General features: G+C 45.7%; 1 protein-coding gene across 2 annotated transcripts in view; it reads right to left on the bottom strand.

The window, feature by feature from the left end:
* ADAMTS16 (ADAM metallopeptidase with thrombospondin type 1 motif 16) overlaps positions 1–18,049 on the bottom strand; it is a 922,431-nt gene that overhangs the window by 547,606 nt on the left and 356,776 nt on the right. For both annotated transcript variants that reach the window (XM_063922811.1, XM_063922812.1), the window contains 2 exons: positions 8,209–8,408; positions 6,407–6,490 (listed from right to left, as the gene is read on the bottom strand). In XM_063922811.1, coding sequence (XP_063778881.1) covers positions 6,407–6,490; positions 8,209–8,408 — 284 coding nt within the window. The remainder of the gene's footprint in view (positions 1–6,406; positions 6,491–8,208; positions 8,409–18,049) is intronic.

The following is an 18,049-nucleotide window of genomic DNA, read 5'->3' as shown; positions in this document are numbered from 1 at the left end:
CACGCAACATATTTCCGCCATATGCGGTGATAATGGTTTGCGTTCACTTCTGTCCTAGCTTTAAATAGCGTAGGGATAACTTCTTCCGGAATGCCCTTTTCCTTCAGGATCCGGCGTTCAACCGCCAGGCCGTCAAACGCAGCCGCGGTACATCTTGGAACAGACAGGCCCCCTGCTGCAGCAGGTCCTGTCTGAGCGGCAGAGGCCATGGGTCCTCTGAGATCATTTCTTGGAGTTCTGGGTACCAAGCTCTTCTTGGCCCGGAACAATGAGTATAGTTCTTACTCCTCTCCTTCTTATTATTCTCATTACCCTGCGTAAGAGAGGCAGAGAAGGGAACACATACACCGACTGGTACACCCACGGTGTTACCAGAGCGTCCACAGCTATCGCCTGAGGGTCCCTTGACCTGGCGCAATATCTTTGTAGCTGTTTGTTGAGGCGGGACGCCATTATGTCCACCTGTGGCCTTTCCCAACGGTGTACAATCATTTTGGAAGACTTCTGGATGAAGTCCCCACTCTCCCGGGTGGAGGTCGTGTCTTCTGAGAAAGTCTGCTTCTCAGTTGTCCACTCCGGGAATGAACACTGCTGACAGCGCTAACACATGATTTTCCGCCCATCGGAGAATCCTTGTGGCTTCTGCCATCGCCATCCTGCTTCTTGTGCCGCCCTGTCGGTTTACATGAGCGACCGCCGTGATGTTGTCTGACTGGATCAGCACCGGCCGGTGTTGAAGCAGGGGTCTAGCCTGACTTAGGGCATTGTAAATGGCCCTTAGTCCCAGAATATTTATGTGTAGGGAAGTCTCCTGACTTTTCCATAGCCTTGGAAGTTTCTTCCCTGTGTGAGTGCCCCCCAGCCTCGAAGGCTGGCATCCGTGGTCACCAGGACCCAGTCCTGTATGCCGAATCTGCGGCCCCCTAGAAGATGAGCACTCTGCAGCCACCACAACCGCGACACCCTGGCCCTTGGAGACAGGGTTATCCGCCGATGCATCTGAAGATGCGACCCGGACCACTTGTCCCACTGGAAGATCCTTGCATGGGACCTGGCGAATGGAATTTCTTCGTAAGAAGCTACCATCTTTCCCAGGGCTCGCGTGCATTGATGCACCGACACCTGTATTTGTATTAGGAGGTCTCCGTCTAGAGACGACAACTCCTTGGACTTCTCCTCCGGGAGAAACCCTTTTTATCCTGTTCTGTGTCCAGAACCATACCCAGGAACAGTAGACGCGTCGTAGGAACCAGCTGCGACTTTGGAATATTCAGAAACCAGCCGTGCTGTTGTAGCACTTTCCGAGATAGTGCTACTCCGACGAACAACTGCTCCCTGGACCTCGCCTTTATAAGGAGATCGTCCAAGTACAGGATAATTATTTCGGCCATTACCTTGGTAAATACCTCGGTTTCCCGGGGACAGACCAACGGCAACGTCTGGATTTGGTAATGACAATCCTGTACCACAATTTTGAGGTACTCCTGGTGAAGAGGGTAAATAGGGACATGCAGGTAAGCATCCTTGATGTCCAGTGATACCATGAAATTCTCCAGGCTTGCAATAATCGCCCTGAGCGATTCCATTTTGAACTTGAACCTTCGTATATAAGTGTTCAAGGATTTCAATTTTAGAATGGATCTCACCGAACCGTCTGGTTTCGGTACCACAACATTTTGGAATAGTAACCCCGGCCTTGTTGAAGGAGGGGTACCTTGATTTCACCTGCTGGAAGTACAGCTTGTGAATTGCCGCCAGTACTACCTTTCTCCGAGGGCAGTAGGCAAGGCTGATGTGAGGTAACGGCGAGGGGGAGTCACCTCGAACTCCAGCCTGTATCCCTGTGATACTACTTGCAGAACCTAGGGATCCACCTGTGGGCAAGCCCACTGGTCCCTGAAGTTCCCGAGAAGCGCCCCCACCGCACCTGTCTCCACCTGTGGAGCCCCAGCGTCATGCGGTGGACTCAGAGGAAGCGGGGGAAGATTTTTGATCCTGGGAACTGGCTGTCTGGTGCAGCTTTTTCCTTCTTCCCTTGCCTCTGTGCAGAAAGGAAGCGCCTTTGACCCGCTTGCTTTTCTGAAGCCGAAAAAACTGTACCTGAAAATACAGTGCTTTCTTAGGCTGTGAGGAAACCTGAGGTAAAAAAATTTCTTCCCAGCTGTTGCTGTGGATACGAGGTCCCAGAGACCATCCCCAAACAATTCCTCACCCTTATAAAGCAGAATCTCCATGTGCCTTTTTAAGGCAGCATCACCTGTCCACTGCCGGGTTTCTAATACCCTCTGGACATTGCATTAATTCTGGATGCCAGCCGGCAAATATCCCTCTGTGCATCCTTCATATATAAGACGACGTCTTTAATATGTTCTATGTTAGCAAAATATTATCCCTGTCTAGGGTATTAATATTATCTGACAGGGTATCAGACCACGCTGCAGCAGCACTATTTATGCTGAGGCAATTGCAGGTCTCAGTATAGAACCTGAGTGTGTATATACAGACTTCAGGATAGCCTCCTGCTTTTTATCAGCAGGCTCTTTCAAGGTGGCCGTATCCTAAGACGGCAGTGCCACCTTTTTTGACAAACGTGTGAGCGCCTTATCCACCCCTAGGGGATATCTCCCAACGTGACCTATCCTCTGGCGGGAAAGGGTACGCCATCAGTAACTTTTTAGAAAATACCAGTTTCTTATCGGGGGAACCCACGCTTCTTTACACACTTCATTCATTCATCTGATGGGGGAACAAAACACTGGCTGCTTTTTCTCCCCAAAAATAAAACCCCTTTTATGTGGTACTTGGGTTCATGTCAGAAATGTGTAACACATTTTTCATTGCCGAGATCATGTAACGGATGTTTTTAGTGGATTGTGTATATATATCAACCTCGTCGACACTGGAGTAAGACTCCGTGTCGACATCTGTGTCTGCCATCTGAGGTAACGGGCGTTTTTTGAGCCCCTGATGGCTTTTGAGACGCCTGGGCAGGCGCGGGCTGAGAAGCCGGCTGTCCCACAGCTGTTACGTCATCCAGCCTTTTATGTAAGGAGTTGACATTGTCGGTTAATACCTTCCACCTATCCATCCACTCTGGTGTCGGCCCCACAGGGGGCGACATCCCATTTATCGGCCTCTGCTCCGCCTCCACGTAACCTTCCTCATATAACATGTCGACACAGCCGTACCGACACACCGCACACACACAGGGAATGCTCTGACTGAGGACAGGACCCCACAAAGTCCTTTGGGGAGACAGAGAGAGAGTATGCCAGCACACACCAGAGCGCTATATAATGCAGGGATTAACACTATAACTGAGTGATTTTCCCCCCAATAGCTGCTTGTATACATATATTGCGCCTAAATTTAGTGCCCCCCCTCTCTTTTTAACCCTTTGAGCCTGAAAACTACAGGGGAGAGCCTGGGGAGCTGTCTTCCAGCTGCACTGTGAAGAAAAAATTGCGCCAGTGTGCTGAGGGAGATAGCCCCGCCCCTTTTTCGGCTGACTTTTCTCCCGCTTTTTTATGGATTCTGGCAGGGGTAATTTATCACATATATAGCCCTGGGACTATATATTGTGATGATTTGCTAGCCAAGGTGTCTTATATTGCCCTCAGTGCCCCCCCCCCCCCCCCCAGCACCCTGCACCCATCAGTGACCGGAGTGTAAGGTGTGCATGAGGAGCAATGGCGCACAGCTGCAGTGCTGTGCGCTACCTTGTTGAAGACAGAAGTCTTCTGCCGCCGATTTTCCGGAACACTTCTTGCTTCTGGCTCTGTAAGGGGGCCGGCGGCGCGGCTCCGGGAACGAACACCAAGGTTGGGTCCTGCGGTCGATCCCTCTGGAGCTAATGGTGTCCAGTAGCCTAAGAAGCCCAAACTACCACCTGTTAGGTACGTTCGCTTCTTCTCCCCTTAGTCCCTCGCTGCAGTGAGTCTGTTGCCAGCAGATCTCACTGTAAAATAAAAAACCTAAATATACTTTCTTTCTAGGAGCTCAGGAGAGCCCCTAGTGTGCATCCAGCTCAGCCGGGCACAAGATTCTAACTGAGGTCTGGAGGAGGGTCATAGTGGGAGGAGCCAGTGCACACCAGGTAGTCCTAAAGCTTTCTTTAGTTGTGCCCAGTCTCCTGCGGAGCCGCTATTCCCCATGGTCCTTACGGAGTCCCAGCATCCACTTAGGACGTCAGAGAAACAACGGTATAATGGATATTTAGCCCGTCAGCAGTGCATGCATGTCCATCGTGCAATATTGCCAGCAAAGGCCATTCTGCAGAATGTAGCACAGCCCGCGTTCAGCCCCCAGCACCATCAATCGTCGCTGGCAGCATCGGCAAGTACGTATGCACTTACCGAAGCCTGCTCCCATCGCTGGGTACACGTCATCTAGTGTGTACCCAGCTTTAGGATTACCATCCATCCAGGATTGCTGTGGACAGTCAGTAAGATAGGACATATGCCTGGAGTCAGGAGGGCTAGCAATACAAGACGGGTAAGTGTCTGGAAATCACCAGCCGCAGACCTCCTTTGCTCTATCCCGTCTTTCCTTGGCTCTGTCCTGCCTCTCTTCTGCTCTGTCCCGCCTCCCCCTGGCTCCAGGTCATCTCACCCCTGCTCTATCCCGCCAATTCCTGGCTCCATCCCACACCTCCTGGCCTCCCTTAACCTGCCTACTGCCTGTCCCAAGCACAGAGTTCATTTCACTGGCGCCTAATTAAGATTTCTGCCCGCTTTCTGTTTTTAAAAATAATAATTGGAGAGTGAGACAGTTTACAGCAAGCAAAATGCTGCTGAGCTGAGTCTAACAGCTGAAACACAGGCGGTCCATCTGCTGTCCTGAAGAGGACCTCAGACAACAGTCAAGTGACAGTCACAATAAGGCATAGGGTATATAATGAGGGCATATGGTGGTCTCTGAGGAATATAAAAAAACAATAGCATACCCTCCAACTGTACCTTTTTAATAGGTACAGTACCTATTTTTTTATGGTCTGTACCGATTTTTGGCTCTCCAAACTTCCATTGGAAGTATAGAAAAAGGGTCGTGGCCACGCCCCCTTTATCCATACCCACACCCCTTTTCTAATTTGTATTGATTTTTGTGTGTAAAATGTTGGAGGGTATGCAATAGTGGTCTCTGGGCTGACACAAAGGAGCAAGAGTGGGTTCTGGGCTGCCTCATTAAAGGGCAGGATCAGGTTTTAGTCTGGCACATTACGGTAAACAAGCAGGATCTGGGCTGTCACGTAAAGAAGCATGAAAGCATTTGGGATGGCACATAAAGAGGCACAAGGGGGATCTAGACTGGCACATAAAGGGGCATAAAGAGGATCTTGGCAGCACATTAAGGGACATGAGGGGAATCTGGGTTGACACACAAAGGGGCTCTGATTCTGAGCCGGCAACTAAAGGGGCATGAATGGGTCAGAGACATATAAAGTAGCATGAGGTGGTTTAAAAGCAAACAAAGTGTGGTTTGGCCTCACCACTGGCGACGCCACTGTCCAGGAATATGTAATTGAAAAAGGTGGTAACCCTAACATGAGTGGACGTGTCACAAGATCAGTTCACAATCATAATAGAAAATGGAAAGCTGTGCTCTGCTTTAAACTTAGCATTAGGACAGAACAGTTATCTATTTTGCAGGAAGAGTATTTTACATAAAAGTCCAAAGTTTTAGAATTTTTTCTGATTTTTTTAGAATTGTAGTTTGCTTGGCAGCTAGTCTGTGAAGTCTCTATCACATAAACTTACAGAGACTCACATTCTGACCTACTTAACTGCAGGTAACTCACGGGCTTCAGTAAGGCACTTTCTGGCCTACTCATACTCCAGCTCACTGGCCTGTCATGGCTGGGCGCCACAATTTTCACAAGTGCTGTTCTTTCACAGAACTTAGTAGCCCACCCTGCCACATGCAGGGGGTGGACTAGGCCCCCATGACACACACTGATCTCTGCCTGTAGTCCCCCCAAAAGGCAGCATTTACTGTAGGTGTATCACACATGTTTCACAGCACAATCCCTGATCATACTGCCACACTAATTAAAGATGAACTATAAATTATGTAAATCGCTAATTTTTAAGTGCAGTAGGACAATTAAAGCTGAACTCAAATGTTGTGTCGCCCAAACTTCCCAACCCTGTGAACCAACATATTCAAATTCATGAAACTTAATCAACATTTTCTCTCAGGTCAACACAAACTATTTATTTTTATTTGAAAACTTCTGAATTACCGCTTAGTAGCTTTGTGTTAGTATTTAAGAGGCATCATATGTACTCCCTCAAAAATCTTAATTTTTGTTTGTTCGGTTTTTTTTCTATATTGCAGTCTAATCAAATTTGGAAAGAAACATGTTAGATGACATCTTACACTCACTTATCTTTAGTGTCAACTTTACCTGCTCGTCTTCCAGTAGAATTAGACCAACAATGACAATGTTAATGTTTCCCCCTATTGTTCCATCTTTGAACAATGCAGAAACCTACAAAAAAAAAAAAAAAAATTAACAGTATTGCGATCCTTGTAAAACAACATTGTCTGAATAAAATAAATTGTTTTATAATTGATTGCTGGGTAGACATAGAAATTAAATTCGGGAAGGAAGAAAACAGTTTGTGTTGTTTATTAACCCTAATATAGCCTACAATTAAAGGGAAAATCAATACAGTATATTTTCTTGCATCCTTAGTTTCATTACAATGTCATCTGAACAATATCACTGGGTCACATGAACCTTTAAATAGTAGATTATGTAACAGATTGAAAATATCTCATAATCAGCATGCAGTATAACTTAATAAGCAAGACTTTGTGTGCATATGTGTGTGCGTGTTAAGACTCTTCATGGTGATAATACTGTATTCTGGTCTCAAGAACGTATCCTGTCTACCAGATGAGTGTTGGAAATACTATATTTGCAGTCACTGTAAAACTACATTACACTGGAGCTATTTTATTTTATACTTTGTCAGTGTTAGATCACTTGATGCACTACAGTCCATTCGTGACTGCGCTACAACCCAGGTGTGAGGGGAATATCTTGCCATCCTGTGGGTTGGTAGCCATTTGCAACACCTGCTAGTGCACGCACCAATTCAAAGGTGATTTTAGGACAGGGATTTGGGGCACATCAGATGCCACATCTGATGTGTCATACATACACCCTTAATGTGCAGTGTTCACACCCCCTTATCAGACTCTACCCAATCTGGGAATTTTAAATGTTGGGAGCTATAAAAAGCGACTGTGATACAGGAACTGATTTAGGGGTCTATTTACTAAGTACCAGCCAATCGGCTCATGTCATTTTTCAAACCTAGCCTGTGACATGGTAGTTAGGAGCGGATTGGCTGGTCATTTATCTCCGTCCACTTTATCTCCATCTAAGGCTTAGTAAATAGACCTCTTAGACAGTTTGGCAGAGCCACTATCCTAATCTATGTAATAATGAATAAAACAAATACAGAGTCCATCCTTTACCCAATCTCTTTTGGTGAAAAAATCATCGTCTAGATCTGCGGGAATGATCCAATTACATTTACTGTCTAAGCAAATTTCAGGAGGGTAGGGGCTCTCCTAAACTCCCGATACAGTAGGCCTGTCTCCCATATGTCGCATATTTCCACAGTGAAGTGGGTGGTCTGGAGGCTTAACTGTGAGATTTACATTGAACCAGGTTATTGTGGCGCTGGGCCCTTCTGTACAAGGTTATGAATACATTGTACAGTGTGGGAGGGGGCCACAAAAACACAATTGTGCTGCCACATCTCCCAGTCTTCCACACACCCCAGATTTCCCAGTCTGGATGTCCCCAGAATGTAATGGTAAATTACTCCATCAGAAGTCTCTAAAATGCGGTACAATTCTCCATAAGTCATAATGAAGCATACTGTTAATGGAACAATAACATACTGTACCACAACTCAACATCTTTAATGCACTGTGTCCAAGTTAGTAGATAATTTTTAATACAATGTATTCTCTATAATATAAAAGGTATATACACAACTTTGCTACACCACAACATATATGTAGATCATACAGTACATAGCCATTTGATTTACCTGTCAACTAATAAAAAAAGCACGTCCATCCATAATACTCCAATGTTACATATGAATTATGGCAAAGTACAACAGGAAGACAGTGTAAAAATGATTTACCCAAAAGATGTCTCATCTGAAAGAATAGCAATCGTACCATATTGAGTATTGTTAGCACGTAAGTAGTGATGTTTTCATGACCGTGATTTTGCATCATTTTCTTGTCAACAACAACAAGAGTCTCCACGTTTAAAGGCTTGTTCTTTTGAGAATTTATGAGAGAACGTTTGCTCCGTCCCGAGTATTTGTATTCATCAGGCAAAATGTAAATATCTTCCTTAGGAGGTTTAGGCATATCTGAGTGCAATAAACAAAGTATGCATTTTACAGTTAAATGAATTTCAGGAAAACATCACACTGCAAACAGTATAAAACCATTATTTTAATATAATAAAAATATATACATATACATTGTTCCAGTTTGAGTACAGGCTTATGATTTATCAATTAAAAGACTGATTAATTCTGTAAATGCACAGAGTACACATCTTAAACAATATAATGTATATTGTGCCTACATACACCTAAAGGGGACACTATACCGTAGTCCAAGTTAAATTACATGAAAGGTTAAATTGAACTGATAAAACTAAGTACAGCATGCAGTATAACACATAGCAAGTTACCTGAAATAACTGCTATATATATATATATATATATATATATATATATATATATACACATACACATATACACACACACACACACACACACACACACACACACACTAATGACTCCATATGTCATTGAGAATAGTGCAATTTAATTAATATTCCTCTTTAATTCCAGAAAAATCTACTCAAAATCCCTCAAAAAAGCTAACCACAAATCAAAAAAGATACACCTACCTAGGTCATTCCCCTTCCAGGAGAGAACCACAACTTCAGGGAGCCGCCATCACTCTATCCTTAAAGGTGTCCCAACACATTCCCCTAACTTGAAGCCAACAAATTCCTTGAGTATATGAGTGTCCAACAACCCAGGTAGGTTTACAGTTAAAGAAAACACTAGTAAACGCAGTCAGTAAAATTGCATGAAAACCACACAACTGATAACATCAAAAGAAGGAACGAAAAGAAAGAGGCAGAGGGGAGGGGACCTGATTTATGAGTGTGGGAGAATCATGATTACACTACAATGATTAACAGAGTCAAAATCTACCCCGATTTTTATACTGCTGTCACACCAAATAAAGGCAACAGGCATCCTAAGGCTACCTAGACTGTACATGACTGGTGATTAGAGTGCACTAACAAATCAGAATCAATCAGGGTGATATGAATAGCTCCCAGGCTGACAGGAGCAGCAGATGCGAGTTCCATGAAAAGTAGCAGAATGGCAAAGGATGAACACAAAGTGGCAGGACCCACCTCCCTTACAGCTCTGCAAGGTACCAACAGAAGTTGACGCAATGTTGACTGCACATGCAGTGGAGTGATGTTTTGCTACTGCATATGCAAAGCCGAAAAGCACAAGTGCAGTGAAGGATTAGCGACATTGTATTTGCAAAATTAGTAACATACAGCAGCCAGAGTTTTGTGGAGATAATGTGGGGCTGCTAGAAAAATGCAGGCATGTTGAGACCATTTCCTGAGCATGCCAAAGTCAGCTACTGTAAATTTGTACACATTTGGAGAGGCCCATGTGTCTTAGATCACAGGTTCTCAAACTCGGTCCTCAGGACCCCACACGGTCCATGTTTTGCAGGTCACCTGTAGATTTTTAAAATGTGACAGTTGGTTATACACAGTGCAGCTGCTGGGTGACATGGAAAACGTGAACCGTGTGGGGTCCTGAGGACCGAGTTTGAGAACCACTGTCTTAGATGAGTCGCTAATTCTGAGACAGCATAGGGATGCACAGAGGTTGAATGGCGCAACCATGTGCGCCTGATGCTCCCAATATTTCTTCTTTTGCACATTAGTGTCGGATGTAAGACTCTGGTATTGGGCGTCTCTATGCACAAGACAGCATCTAGGTTATTAGCATATATTCAAAAGTGTGTTGCGTATGAAATCGCAGCTATGCATGCAACTGTTTGCACTTCTGAATCAGGCCCAGGGTGAGATAAATCCATTAAAGAGGCTTATAAGGAGATTACTTTTGTGATTGTGGAGGAAGGGCAGAAGGAAGCTCTCGTCCCATTACACTAGACCCAGAGGGAATGCACATAAAGGGAGTTACTGACCAGAGAATCTGACCCTAATGCTAGAGAAGCAGAAAAGGATTTCATTTAGAAACACGGGTCCAGATTCAGAGATGTACGCTAATGCTGTATCTTTGTATACGGCGACTGTGCGAAAATACGTGAATTTGAACTGAGATGCCCATAATTAGGCCTATAATTTACCACCACCACTATACAAAGATGCAACCATTAGACACATATCAGACAAACATCAACCATCTAAGTAGCCCTATGGCCGCGCTACATGATCGCAAGTAGTAAGATGCCAGACACTTTTCTACTGCATACGGGATCGTGGTTGCAAGCAGTAACACGTCCCCAAAATGGTCACAACATTTATGTATTTTTCCCGTCACAACCCCATTACCTCCCCCAAAAGGGTCCCTATCAATCACTTTGAGAATAAACCTCATTGCGACCATTGTGGCAAAGGCAGACGATAATCACTTAACTGCACAAAATAGCAGGAGCAATGCAGAGACTTAAGGGCATTACCAGGTACTCGTAATGCCGACCTGGGTAATAGTGTTTCAATCATTTCTCTGGCAAATTCTAATGAGGTTTTATGGATTTCTGAGGATTAGTTTTATAAAGATAGCTGCACCTTGAGATCAATGTATCCTGAGTTTTAATTTTGCTATCACTAAATCAATAGATGAACATAGTCCCCCATCCATTTTCTTGTCAAAGAAGAACTCTGCACGAGCAGGAGGATGAATGAAACCTCTTTCAAGATTCTTTTTGATAAACTTGGACATTGACGGGGTTTCAGTGAGAGTAAAGGGGGGTACACACGGAGAGATGTGTGCTGAGCGATGCGGGGGGAGGACGGGGGGGCCGCTCATTTCACCCAGCGGATGAAATGAGCAACATGCTAGATTGGCCTGCATGCAGGCCAAACTAGCACCGGCGATAGCAATGTGCGGGGCCGCGCATCGCTATGAGGGGTACACATGAGTGATCTGTGCTTAAAATCTAAGCAATCTAGTCAGATTGCTTAGATTTTAAGCATGATCTCTCCGTGAGTACCCCCCTTAAGACGACAAACCCTTCTCCTAGGCAATGCAAACTGAAGGAATGACAGGAGTCTCAGAGGCCAAGGTAATGCAATGAGAAAGAACCTTGTTAGAATCTGTAAAAAGCACAATTTTCACCAGGAGCTGCTGGTTAGCTCTAGTTGCTTTACTCAGTCTCCTGGCAACCAGTCAGGTGTGCAGAGTCATCATACTGGGCTGTGGGGGTAATTCCAAGTTGATCGCAGCAGGATTTTTGATAGCAATTGGGCAAAACCATGTGCACTGCAGGGGAGACAGATATAACATGTGCAGAGAGAGTTAGATTTGGGTGGGGTGTGTTCAATCTGCAATCTAATTTGCAGTGTAAAAATAAAGCAGACAGTATTTACCCTGCACAGAAATAAAATAACCCACCCAAATCTAACTCTTTCTGCACATGTTATATCTGCCTCCTCTGCAGTGCACATGGGTTTGCCCAATTGCTATCAAAAATCCTGCTGCGATCAACTTGGAATTACCCCCTGTATTCTGACTCTTGATTGTGGCAGTTCAGAGCCTTGCTTCGTTTATGGACTTGTAATGGTTTTTGGTATTTCCCAATGACACTCCTTTGCGGGTTGTAATCAGTCTGATTCTGTTAGTCCTGGTGATTACTTAAATATCTGCTCTGTAAAGCTTATTTATCTGTGCTATCTGGAACATCATCCAGTATGTCTCTACAGTTCAATTAATCGGTTTGATTCTGAAATCATGTTATCTATCAGCATTTCTTCACTGTGCACATTACCTGTGAAATTTGAAAGCTCCATCAGCATGTCTTCACAGTGCAACTAATATTTTCAATTCAGAAGACCTGTTACCCATCAGCATTTCTCTACTGTGCAAATTACATGTACAGATTGAGCCATGCTTATCTGAGGCGGCTTCATTGCAGGCATACACTCCCGGCATTACTACCCGATCCGTCCACCTAGTCACGCGGGAGTGCACAGAAACGCTCCCATTCAGAGCATCTCCATCCGAGCGCACGACGTAGACGCTCTCCCAATCTAGTGAATGGGGCACATCTCCGTTACAGATGCGCGCCCGGCCAGAGGGAGACGCTCTCAGCTTTAGGAACGCGCACAGGCGGAGCCACGACTAGTGTGGCTCCATCTGTACTATTTGTAAATCCTGCTAGCATACTCTTCCGTTTAATTTACTACTGATATTCTGAATATCCATTTAGCTTTTGCCTATAAATAGTTTAAGTATTACTGCATTTAGTTATTAGTGCCATCCAGTTAAAGAGTATATTTAGCTAGATGGGGACTAGTGTGGATGTAGAGACTAATGGTAAGGCTAACTTCTTAGCCAAGCATGCCAATATGAAATTTCCAGCTGTTCTAAAGTCAGGGAGAACTGGGAGATATAGAGACCCCTTAGTGTGTTTGAGAGTTACATTTCCTGAACTTTTAAGACAGGACCCAAGTACATGGCTAGAACTGCAACAGCAGAGACACAGATTTTCCATAAATAGACAGTCATTCTTCTGGGATGAGGTGCAAATGGCCTACTTGCATGTATTTTTGAACTGGGAGGAGAAGGCGGACCATGTGTACTTGTATGAACATTGAGCAGCTCCACCTTACCTTTCATGGGCTCTTTCACAGAAGTGTAGATCTGCTCTGTAGCAAAGGGCTTACAGGTCGTCTAGACTCATGAATAATTCACAAGCTGCTAATTAATCTTTAATTTTGTCTGAGAGGCCATGCCAGAAGACAGTGACAAATGCCTCATTATTAAACCAAAGTTCTGATTAAAATGTAGCTGTCATAGACTGAAGAATCGTATCTCTCCCATAGTGGAGATGACCATGCCATGGCTTGCCCAGAGAGTAGGGAGATATTAAAAGGATATCTTGGTTCTTGCTGTATGAAAGTTCGCAGATAGCAGTTTAAACTGGATACTGCATTGGTTTAGGATTCCTCAACAAATTTGAAGTTTTCCATCATACTTGGTTGGCATAGGTATGCAGAGCCTGAACCTCATTTGATCAAGCAACTTTACACAAGCTGCCTCCTGAGGTATTACCATATTTTAGCACAGACGCTGTGCTAAGTCTTCTACCTCTATATCAGGCCCTAGACCTTCTAGGTGAGAAGTTGTACTGGCAATCTACTGCCAGTACTTCCATGTTTAAATAGGATGCATAGGCACTTATAGCAATATACGGCAAATTATAACATGTGACACTCTTCAGGATGGTGGTGTCCAGAGTCCCGAAAAGTGGGAACTGCTGGTAAGAGGACACCAAACACATTTCATCTAAGTTAAGCCAAAGGTGGCCAGTGGGGGCATGAATACAGTAGATACTAGGTGACACAGCTAAAGCTAGAAACAGGGTCCTGGGCTAAGGAGTGTGACAAGATGCAGGGAGTTATGTTAATTTAAAGATTAATATAGTGTAAAGTGTTACGCAGTATAATTATTATGGAATTGATGTATCATAATATCAATTGTAATGTTTATTACTATCCAATATTTCGTCAACTCCTTTTTTGAATAGTGGTCATAATAAAGTTTTACATTGATGGTTATACTAAACGTGTGATCATATTCTTGCAGTTAAGAAAATACTCATTAGATCAATTATACCGCTTTCACACCGAGCTTTGGACACAGTAAAAAGTCAGGTAAACCCGGGTCATGTGTTGGTGTGAAACCCAGGTTGTGTGTGCCGGGTCCGTAACCTTGGTCATGACCAGGGTTACTCCGGAGTCTGAGCCGGATATGCTTCAGTGTGAAAGGAGGGAGCTCATGGTGGACTTGAAACACTATGTGATGACCGTCCAAGTTATTGACTCCAACTTAATATGCAGAGCAAACACAGGTGCAGTGTGAAAGGTGATGCCTCGGTCCAACATGCGGTGTGAAAGGGGTATGAACAGCTGTATCACAGGTTGAAACAGTGTTCATTAAATTGGCTCGAACTTGAAATTTAGGTCTGAAAGCATTCTGCGCTGACCCTTGGTGACTACCCCTCTGCTAGACAAAAGATGAAGACTTGGAAGCCTCCATCAAAATGAGAAGCGTACACCAAAAAATAAGAATTTACTTACCGATAATTCTATTTCTCGTAGTCCGTAGTGGATGCTGGGAACTCCGTAAGGACCATGGGGAATAGCGGCTCCGCAGGAGACTGGGCACAAAAGTAAAGCTTTAGGACTACCTGGTGTGCACTGGCTCCTCCCCCTATGACCCTCCTCCAAGCCTCAGTTAGGATACTGTGCCCGGACGAGCGTACACAATAAGGAAGGATTTTGAATCCCGGGTAAGACTCATACCAGCCACACCAATCACACCGTACAACCTGTGATCTGAACCCAGTTAACAGCATGATAACAGAGGAGCCTCTGAAAAGATGGCTCACAACAATAATAACCTGATTTTCGTAACAATAACTATGTACAAGTATTGCAGACAATCCGCACTTGGGATGGGCGCCCAGCATCCACTACGGACTACGAGAAATAGAATTATCGGTAAGTAAATTCTTATTTTCTCTGACGTCCTAGTGGATGCTGGGAACTCCGTAAGGACCATGGGGATTATACCAAAGCTCCCAAACGGGCGGGAGAATGCGGATGACTCTGCAGCACCGAATGAGAGAACTTCAGGTCCTCCTCAGCCAGGGTATCAAATTTGTAGAATTTAGCAAACGTGTTTGCCCCTGACCAAGTAGCTGCTCGGCAAAGTTGTAAAGCCGAGACCCCTCGGGCAGCCGCCCAAGATGAGCCCACCTTCCTTGTGGAATGGGCTTTTACAGATTTTGGCTGTGGCAGGCCTGCCACAGAATGTGCAAGCTGAATTGTACTACAAATCCAACGAGCAATAGTCTGCTTAGAAGCAGGAGCACCCAGCTTGTTGGGTGCATACAGGATAAACAGCGAGTCAGATTTTCTGACTGCAGCCGTCCTGGAAACATATATTTTCAGGGCCCTGACTACGTCCAGCAACTTGGAGTCCTCCAAGTCCCTAGTAGCCGCAGGTACCACAATAGGCTGGTTCAAGTGAAACGCTGAAACCACCTTAGGGAGAAATTGAGGACGAGTCCTCAATTCTGCCCTGTCCATATGAAAAATTAGGTAAGGGCTTTTATAGGATAAAGCCGCCAATTCTGAGACACGCCTGGCTGAAGCCAGGGCCAACAGCATTACCACTTTCCATGAGAGATATTTTAAGTCCACAGTGGTGAGTGGTTCAAACCAATGTGATTTTAGGAACCCCAAAACTACATTGAGATCCCAAGGTGCCACTGGAGGCACAAAAGGAGGCTGTATATGCAGTACTCCCTTGACAAACGTCTGAACTTCAGGAACTGAAGCCAGTTCTTTCTGGAAGAAAATCGACAGGGCCGAAATTTGAACCTTAATGGACCCTAATTTTAGGCCCATAGACAGTCCTGTTTGCAGGAAATGCAGGAAACGACCCAGTTGAAATTCCTCTGTAGGGGCCGTCCGGGCCTCGCACCACGCAACATATTTACGCCAAATACGGTGATAATGCTGTACGGTTACATCCTTCCTGGCTTTGATCAGGGTAGGGATGACTTCATCCGGAATGCCTTTTTCCTTCAGGATCCGGCGTTCAACCGCCATGCCGTCAAACGCAGCCACGGTAAGTCTTGGAACAGACAGGGTCCCTGCTGGAGCAGGTCCCTTCTTAGAGGTAGAGGCCACGGGTCCTCTGTGAGCATCTCTTGAAGTTCCGGGTACCAAGTCCTTCTTGGCCAATCCGGAGCCACGAGTATAGTCTTTACTCCTCTCCTTCTTATGATTCTCAGTACCTTGGGTATGAGAGGCAGAGGAGGGAAGACATACACTGACTGGTACACCCACGGTGTTACCAGAGCGTCCACAGCTATTGCCTGAGGGTCCCTTGACCTGGCGCAATACCTGTCTAGTTTTTTGTTGAGGCGGGACGCCATCATGTCCACCTTTGGTTTTTCCCAACGGTTCACAATCATGTGGAAGACTTCTGGGTGAAGTCCCCACTCTCCCGGGTGGAGGTCGTCTCTGCTGAGGAAGTCTGCTTCCCAGTTGTCCACTCCCGGAATGAACACTGCTGACAATGCTATCACATGATTTTCCGCCCAGCGAAGAATCCTTGCAGCTTCTGCCATTGCCATCATGCTTCTTGTGCCGCCCTGTCTGTTTACGTGGGCGACTGCCGTGATGTTGTCTGACTGGATCAGCACCGGCAGACCTTGAAGCAGAGGTCTTGCTAGGCTTAGAGCATTGTAGATGGCCCTTAGCTCCAGGATATTTATGTGAAGTGATGTCTCCAGGCTTGACCACAAGCCCTGGAAATTTCTTCCCTGTGTGACTGCTCCCCAGCCTCTCAGGCTGGCATCCGTGGTCACCAGGACCCAGTCCTGAATGCCGAATCTGCGGCCCTCTAGAAGATGAGCACTCTGCAACCACCACAGGAGAGACACCCTTGTCCTTGGTGACAAGATTATCCGCTGATGCATCTGAAGATGCGACCCGGACCATTTGTCTAGCAGATCCCACTGGAAGGTTCTTGCGTGGAATCTGCCGAATGGGATTGCTTCGTAAGAAGCCACCATCTTTCCCAGGACCCTTGTGCATTGATGCACTGAGACTTGGCCTGGTTTTAGGAGATTTCTGACTAGTTCGGATAACTCCCTGGCTTTCTCCTCCGGGAGAAACACCTTTTTCTGGACTGTGTCCAGGATCATCCCTAGGAATAGAAGTCGTGTCGTCGGGATCAGCTGCGATTTTGGAATATTGAGAATCCAACCGTGCTGGCGCAGCACTATCTGAGATAGTGCTACCCCGACTTCCAACTGTTCCCTGGATCTTGCCCTTATCAGGAGATCGTCCAAGTAAGGGATAACTAAAACTCCTTTCCTTCGAAGGAGTATCATCATTTCGGCCATTACCTTGGTAAAGACCCGGGGTGCCGTGGACAATCCAAACGGCAGCGTCTGAAACTGATAGTGACAGTTCTGTACCACAAACCTGAGGTACCCTTGGTGAGAAGGGTAAATTGGGACATGTAGGTAAGCATCTTTGATGTCCAGAGACACCATATAGTCCCCTTCTTCCAGGTTTGCAATCACTGCTCTGAGTGACTCCATCTTGAATTTGAACCTTTGTATGTAAGTGTTCAAGGATTTTAGATTTAAAATTGGTCTCACCGAGCCGTCCGGCTTCGGTACCACAAATAGTGTGGAATAGTACCCCTTTCCCTGTTGTAGGAGGGGTACCTTGATTATCACCTGCTGGGAATACAGCTTGTGAATGGCTTCCAATACTGCCTCCCTGTCTGAGGGAGACGTCGGTAAAGCAGACTTTAGAAAACGGCGAGGGGGAGACGTCTCGAATTCCAATTTGTACCCCTGAGATACCACCTGAAGGATCCAGGGGTCCACTTGCAAGTGAGCCCACTGCGCACTGAACTTCTTGAGACGGGCCCCCACCGTGCCTGAGTCCGCTTGTAAAGCCCCAGCGTCATGCTGAGGACTTTGCGGAGGCGGGAGAGGGCTTTTGTTCCTGGGAACGGGCTGTTTGCTGCAGCCTTTTTCCTCTCCCCCTGCCACGGGGCAGAAATGAGGCGCCTTTTGCCCGCTTGCCCTTATGGGGCCGAAAGGACTGCGCCTGATAATACGGCGTCTTCTTAGGTTGAGAAGCTACCTGGGGTAAAAATGTGGATTTTCCAGCAGTTGC

This window comes from Pseudophryne corroboree, chromosome 5 (assembly GCF_028390025.1).
Source record: "Pseudophryne corroboree isolate aPseCor3 chromosome 5, aPseCor3.hap2, whole genome shotgun sequence".
Taxonomy (NCBI): domain Eukaryota; kingdom Metazoa; phylum Chordata; class Amphibia; order Anura; family Myobatrachidae; genus Pseudophryne; species Pseudophryne corroboree.
This window is presented reverse-complemented; position numbering and strand designations above follow the sequence as displayed.